The sequence below is a fragment of the Perca flavescens genome, chromosome 11 (assembly GCF_004354835.1).
Source record: "Perca flavescens isolate YP-PL-M2 chromosome 11, PFLA_1.0, whole genome shotgun sequence".
Taxonomy (NCBI): domain Eukaryota; kingdom Metazoa; phylum Chordata; class Actinopteri; order Perciformes; family Percidae; genus Perca; species Perca flavescens.
The window spans coordinates 13,491,922-13,499,529 of NC_041341.1; the positions used below are offsets into that span (position 1 = coordinate 13,491,922).

The following is a 7,608-nucleotide window of genomic DNA, read 5'->3' on the forward strand; positions in this document are numbered from 1 at the left end:
GGCCTTCAACCATATCTCATTAGTTTGCTTTGCTAGTTGCTAAAAATATGTTGTGACCTCAGTAGCTGACTTTGCTCATCCTTGGGCACTCCAATTTATTATTGTACTTTTATAAAGTTTGGGGATACGGATTTAAAAACAAAACAAAACGTAATGGTCAAAGTTGTAGCAACAGAGGCCGAGATACCCTGACTTTAGTCCCCCACTATGGGTCAGTCAACCTTCAAAAAAAGCTGCATCCTATTTCCAACTCAGTTGTCTTTTATTAGACCTTCCCTGCCTCTTAAATGCCCAGTTCTTTAAATCCAAACCCCACACAGTCAGTTTGTAATACAAGCTTTCTGTTAAAAATTCCCCTTAACATGGCTGATCACAATGATTAACACACACACAAAAACAGATCAGTGTATCTTTTTCAAATTTGATGCATGTATTTCTCTGGAAAGAAGTAAAATATGGCAAACGTTTTACTAACTCTTAACAGCTAAAACACCAATGAATGGGGACAAAGCTACGGCTAAACAGCTTTAGACCAAAACAGGGCTAAAACACAAGAGAATGTCTCAAGTCTTAAACCCACAGTGCGATAACCCTGATGACACATGACATATTGGTTATTGTTTCAAACCTTAGAAAAAGCTCACTCTAGAGCCACAGAAGACATCATACAGGAGGAATACTCCTTGTGACAAGTAGCCTACATTGAACTTAATGTGTAAAATGTGTAGTGTGCCCCTAGAAAAATTTAACATCTAAGCTCATTCTTGACCTTGGAAATAATACTTTAACACATTCTGTCTCTGATAAAGGGCAGTGGTGTATGCATACATATAAAACAGTTTTATATCAGTGGGTATATGCTTGAAAGCTCTGGAGGGGGGAGCTAGCAAGTGAACTTTGAGATGGGATTGTTTTATCGAAATGTTGATGCTGATGGTTTCTTGATGCTCTATGTCAGTCTTTGAAACTTCAATATTTTTCTGGTCAAGGTTAATAATGGGCAGTCAGACCGATTGAAATAAAAAAATCATTTCAAGTAGCTCTGGATTCAAAATTACAAAGTACAGAAGTATTATCAGCAAAACAGAAAAGTTTAAATGTGATTGAAATTAGTCAATTCATAATGATGAAACATCAACTCAAATGAATAATGTGCAAAATGGAGGGCAGAAAATGGGAATAAAAGATGCAATACTGAAGCTTTTCATTTAAACTGAAGTTCCACATTTCCAGGCTCACATGTAAGCTATACATTTGAGTTTTTCCAATGTTCTCATTTCAAGTTTGTAAATTTCACTTTCACAATTTCGCTTTCAAATTTGTCATTTAAAGAAAAAGGGATTTTCATTTGCATATATGTTTTTTATATGTATTTCATTTAATAATATATTTTTTTTAATAAACATTTCATTTTGGCCAGATTATCCCTAATTATAAACTAATACGAATAAATAGAATCAATCCATGAAAACACCACTGTCTCTTATAATTTTCAATTTTCTCTTCTAATGTGGTGTATTTATAGTAGCCTATCTACATATAGCCTACACTGCACTCTGTATGTTTATTGACAGTGATACATGCGCTATAGTTTGGGCTCTACACACACATTTATTGTTTGTTGGCTCTAACAGCCACTGGGATGTGCAAAGGAAGACCTCTCTGGTTTTCTAGGCAAAGGATGAATTCCCTGAGGACGAGTGACATCTGTTGTGGTTTTCTTCCATGGAGACCTGCATCACCAGGCAGTGTTCAGGTACACCTGGTTTGTTGTTATATAGGTGAACCACGTAGCCTACTTCCTGATGCATGTCAACAAGGTTGTTTGAACTATTGTCCAAGAAAGTGCAACGGTCATGCAGGGAACAAGATCAAACAACATGCTCTCTTAGAAAAATGTGTTAGTTTAAAAGGCTTCACTTTGGAGAATGGATAAAACAGGCGATGTTAGTATTAGAGGTAACCAATGGCAGAGACTGCTGCAGTGGCATCGGAGGGAGAAAGTGACAGAGGAAGGAGAAGATGGAGTCAAGGATAAAGGGAAACATAACACCAATCTAGGTCTGAAGTTGAACGTTAAGTAAGTAATGGATCATAATCGGATATCTGGTTTTAAGGTATTTTTGAATTAGCGTGAAGACATTTATTAATTTATTCAGACTTAATCACTTCTGAATTGGTGAAGAACTACAGCAAGCTTCTTGGATGAGAGAATACATGTCCAGCTAATGTATAGGGAGCATTTGTATCCACAATGAGAGCTTTTTTTTACCATTGTATATTCTTATTTTTGTATCTTAATTTGTTTTACATTTAAAAGAAGCATCTACCAAATTGCATTTTAAAGTTATAGACATATGTTTAAGATCTTATAAACAAGCAGAAGTAGGCAATATGAACAACATTAAATATTCTAATAATTACCACAGAATCTTAATGATGTACGATACTGTATGTACATGAAAGCCATAGACCAGAGATCTTCAACAGGGGGTCCGGGACCCTTAGGGGGTCCTCAGAGTTACTGCAGGGGGGCCTCCAAATTGATAATTCTTTTAATTTTTTTAATCCAACATATTATTAGCAAATATAAGTCAGCCTATTTGTGAAATAAAAAACCCCACTGATGATATGCTAACTGTAGGTAAGGTAGTCACTAAGATAGCTATCCCCAGATCCAGGTAAGGATTCACTGCTCCACATGTATTTTTAACATTAAAACATGATTTGTAAAATTGTGCCAACATTTATTTTAAAAAGCTTAGTATTCTATGCACAAAAAAGGTATATATAAAGGCCTTAGACTGCCCTACATGTTATTGTAGGCCCAGTTTAATATGCAACTTCTCTGCTCCATCTCTCTTTCAGTTAAGGGGTCCTTGGCTTAAAAAACATTGAAGATCCCTGCCATAGACTGTATATGATGAAAAAAAGTTAAAATCATGTTCATCCCATTAGACAGATCAACAGATCAACACTGTAATTTAAATTTATGTTTTAGAGTATGTATTAAAGACATACCGTGACAAATGTTGGCTTATTATTCATGTAGATATGAGAACCATAAACCTCAGTCTGTATGTGACAGTTCCCTTCATGTCACACTAACATCATAATGACTGATCATCCTCATTTCCCTCTCTCTACTCTTCATCATCATTTCCCTCTCAGCCGGAAAGAGTGGGTGGTTGATCCGGCAGAACAGTTTTATTATGTCTGGCTACAGGTCATGATCTTCCCCATCGTCTACAACTGGGTGATCATCATTTTGAGGTACAACAGAATACGATTATATAGAATATCAAGTAGTAAGCATTTAACGTGTAATCATTTGACATCCCTGTTCTTATTGGAAATGTTTTCTCAGGACATGCTTCACTACAATTGGACTGAGCTACCTGCCTGTGTGGCTTACACTGGACTATCTGTCAGACCTCATGTATATGCTTGACATGATCATCACTGTTCACACAGGTAAATCTTTTTTAATTTATTTGCTTTTTATTGAGACTTTGAAAAAGAATATAACTCTTAAAAATGAACTTGTATTTGTCAGATATGTAGTCATATGAAATGGGAAATATAAAAGGAACAACATCAGATTAGTTTTAATGAACTGAGATGGCATTTTAATTTATCAGTCGTTATCATAGCATTATGGGTTACTGTCGCATTCGTGTCACATTGGAGTTAAAACTGGTAAATACCATTTATGTCAACTTCCAAGTTGTAATTAAGACTAGGAAACTCAGATTTGTCTAGATCCTCCCATGTATCTGATTTGGTGCTCAATAATAAATAAGTACCTGAAAAAGCAAAGAGGCATGGCTGCCTCACATCAGCCATAGTCGTTTGTTCAGTGTAATTTAATAACAGTCAATGGATATATTGCCATTTTGACGATGCACAGTATTTGAACCCCCACGTGAGCAACTCTGCAACCAAAAAATCATCTTGAGATGTCAGATGATGTGAAAGCTTGAAAAGTCATAAACATGGAACTCTTTCCCATCTTCCATTTATGATGTGAAAGCAGGACTAACTCTTGCAAGTCAGATGGATTTGATATTCCTGAATAGTTAGTGACAAATTACGCTTTGACTTGATCATTCTGCCAGTGTTTGAAGTGTACTCTGAGCTTTGTTCAACTGTGTTCTTCTCTCTCCAGGTTACTTGGATCAGGGCATCCTAATCAAAGACCTAACTCACCTGAAGAAGCGCTACCTGCACTCGAAACATTTCATATTGGATCTGGTTTCCTTGCTGCCCACCGACGTCCTCTACTTTGTCTTTGGCATCCAAACTCCGCTAGTGAGGATCAACCGCCTTCTGCGCATGCCACGACTTGACGAGGCCCTGGATCGCATAGAGACGAGAACCTCCTACCCCAACACCTTCCGCATCTCCAAGCTCATGATCTACATCTTTGTGTTGATCCACTGGAATGCCTGTTTTTACTTTGCACTGTCGAGCTACGTGGGCTGTGGAAGTGATGTTTGGGTTTACCCCAATGTCTCTGAACCAGAGTTTGCCTCCATGCGTCGTCAGTACTTTTATTGCTTCTGGTTCTCTACCCTGATTTTAACCACAGTGGGAGACGTCCCCCAGCCACAAAGGGAAGAAGAGTACCTGTTCATGACTGCAGACCTGCTCATTGCTGTACTGGTGTTTGCAACGGTTGTTGGCAATGTTGGCGATGTCATCGTAAGCCTAAGGGACCGTGATAATGTCTTCTTCCCTAACCATGAGCTGGTACGTTTTTGAGTCTTCTTCCTGTCGGTATCTGTAATATATATAGGGCAGATAGCTATATGTTGTAATTTCATTATTTTATAGAAAATAAGGTTAATCGTATCCTCTTTCAGGTGAAGGCTTACCTGCGTAGCCATCTCATTAGCAGGGAGCTTCATCAGCGTATCAACAACTGGTACCAGCATCTTTACATCAACAAGAAGATCATCCGAGAGAATGAAATCCTGCAACAGCTGCCCATACACCTGAGGACAGAGATCGCTGTCAGTGTTCACCTTCCCACACTCTCCAAAGTCACCATCTTCCAGAGCTGTGAGAAAAGTCTGCTGGAGGAGCTGGTGCTCAAACTAACACCTCAGGTCAGGGGGGATACAGGTGAACCTGCTACCCTCAGGTTCAATACTCAATGGCTCAGTGGCATATATGTGTCATATAGATTTGAATTCAACCCTATTTCTTTGCCTAGTTTCTTATCTAAAAGAATTGTTTAAGGATGAGGAGGTTTCTCATGCCATTTGTCTTGCAGGTGTTCAGTCCAGGAGAGTATGTCTGCAGGAAAGGAGATGTGGGCCACGAAATGTACATCATCACAGACGGCAAACTTGCAGTTGTAGCAGATGACGGTGTCACAGAATATGCTGTGCTGAGTGAATCAAATTTCTTTGGGGAAATTAGTATCCTCAATATCAAAGGTAGGTCAAGTGTCAAGTACTTGGTCATACTGCATTTATTAATGCATGTATGTGGGGGGAAATACCAAGCATTTTTTTATTGTACTAAAGAAAAATACAGTCGGAATAGAGAGTTTGGTTGGGTCAACAGTGCAAAAAGGTAGAATACTAGACTATAGATGCTTCAAGAAGACAAGCATGAGTTGGTACCAAGAGAAGAGACATATTGGTGCTTTAAGGTTGTAGTTGTGTTCAAATTAAAGGTCAGTCGTATAACTTGAGTGACTTGAGTGACTTGAGTCACGGAGAATGTGCATTGGAAGACCCTGTAGAAAAACAAAATGTAGATGAACATAATGAAAGGAAATTGCAGTGAGGGTGTAAAGCACAGAGCTGAGAGACATAACTGTAAAATATTAATACTTAAAGGTACCCTGCCACACAAAACCGTTTTTACTTGTATTTTTTGAAATATGTTAGGTCCATATGTGTTTGTGTTATATCGTGAATGTGAAAATGAACTGTTACCTCCTCTGTCAGCTTTAGCTACTGAAAAGAAATAAGCGGAGAAATCAGGCCAATTACAAAAGCTGGTCAGTCTGACGTGGTGTTGCCTGAGCTCATTACTATTCATGAGCTCGCCCAGTTGTGCTGGGTAAAGGATGCTGATAGCAAGGCTCTCATTGGCTAGCTGTTAGCCAATCAGAGTCAAGCAGCTTAGCTCGTTGAATTTGAATGAGAACTGACACAAATCGAGCTGAGTCTTCCTGTAGGCTTTCTATACCACGCTAGAATGGCTTGAAACAAAAAATGTTACAGAGTCCATGGTAGAACTTCAGGCATTACCACAAAGTAATAAAATATGTGTGGCAGGGCACCTTTAAATGTTAATACTATTGACTTTCTCATTTAAGGCAGCAACAAGAATGTTTCCCTAATGTCCTTTTAATCTTTGAAATGGCCTCGCTTTGGATAATAGAACATGAGTTGGAAACATCATGATATATTTTTATTTTTTTAAATCTCACTGAAATTTTCAAGAAATTACAACATGTTACCTTTTAGGTAACAAGTCAGGCAATCGTCGCACTGCCAACATCCGAAGCATTGGCTACTCTGACCTGTTCAGCTTGTCCAAAGAAGACCTGACAGACGTGCTATCCGAGTTCCCTGCAGCCAAACGTCACCTGGAGGAGAAAGGCAGACAGATCCTCACCAAGATGGGCATGTTGGAGGAGACCGGGGAGCAAGAGGAGGCAGAGAAAGTCGAAACCAAGATAAACAGGCTGGAGAGCAACTTGGAAATCCTGCAAACAAAACTAGCTCGCCTTATGCTGGAATTAGAGTCGTCTAATCACAAGGCGCAGGCCAGGATGGAGCAGCTGGAGTGGGAGGTGGCAGCACTGGAGACTCAGCTGCCAGAAGACGAGATGGAAGGAGAACAGGGAAGAGGTGAAGGGGTGGGCGGGGAGGTTGGATGGGAGCGAGAAGAGGCAGAGGGGGAGGAAGAAGAGGGTTCAGATGCAAAGATAAAAAAACAAGGACAGGGAGAAGATGGTAATGATGTGACCAAAGAGGGAGATGGGGAGAGCACTAAAAGTACAAAGGAAGATGTAGAAGGGATGGTGGAGGGAGATAAATCTGTGCTGAAAGACCCGGATAATCAGGAAAATAAAAAAGAAGACAATGAAGGGAAAAAGAGAGAGAAAGGAGATGACAGACCTGGGAAAGGAGATGGAGCGGAAATTGAACCTGAAGATGAGAAAGAAGAGAAAAGTGGAGAGAGAGAATCTGAAGAGGGGAGAGAAGGGGCTGAAGAAAAGACGGGGGAGAAAGGTGAAGGGCAGAAAAAATAACAATGAAAAAGCTAAATAACTGAAAAGGAGAATGATTAAAAATATGTAATTGTGTATTTTCATTTGTAGGCATTTATCGGTTTGATATTAATAAAAATATTGAAAACCTTAACATCTCATTGATACACTTTCTGCAATACAACTTTGTACCCCAAGGTGACAGCATTGTATTCCCCATGCAGTGTAGATACATCCAAAACAGGTGTTGAAACGAGACCTACATGACAGATTAACTTTTAATTTATCTTTTTCTTTTTAATTTAATAAAATACTTTATAAACATTTTGTAGGTTCCATGGTGATGAATTGTTTTTTTCTTTTTTGAATTA

At 38.9% G+C, this 7,608-nt stretch overlaps 1 protein-coding gene across 1 annotated transcript; it reads left to right on the top strand.

The window, feature by feature from the left end:
- Positions 1-3,214: 3,214 nt before the first annotated feature.
- cnga4 (cyclic nucleotide gated channel subunit alpha 4) lies at positions 3,215-7,466 on the top strand. Its single transcript, XM_028590421.1, has 7 exons — positions 3,215-3,273; positions 3,368-3,474; positions 4,169-4,752; positions 4,866-5,111; positions 5,279-5,444; positions 6,489-7,022; positions 7,462-7,466. Exons 1-7 carry the CDS (start codon positions 3,230-3,232, stop codon positions 7,464-7,466), a joined length of 1,686 nt encoding a protein of 561 aa, XP_028446222.1. The 5' UTR covers positions 3,215-3,229.
- The last annotated feature ends 142 nt before the right edge of the window (positions 7,467-7,608 follow it).

Coding starts and splice junctions, on each gene's coding strand:
- cnga4 (XM_028590421.1), top strand. CDS start 3,230: ATGATCTTCCCCATCGTCTACAACTGGGTGATCATCATTTTGAG. Junction 5,112..5,278: donor TGCTCAAACTAACACCTCAG/GTCAGGGGGGAT, acceptor TTTGTCTTGCAG/GTGTTCAGTCCAGGAGAGTA. Junction 5,445..6,488: donor TAGTATCCTCAATATCAAAG/GTAGGTCAAGTG, acceptor GTTACCTTTTAG/GTAACAAGTCAGGCAATCGT.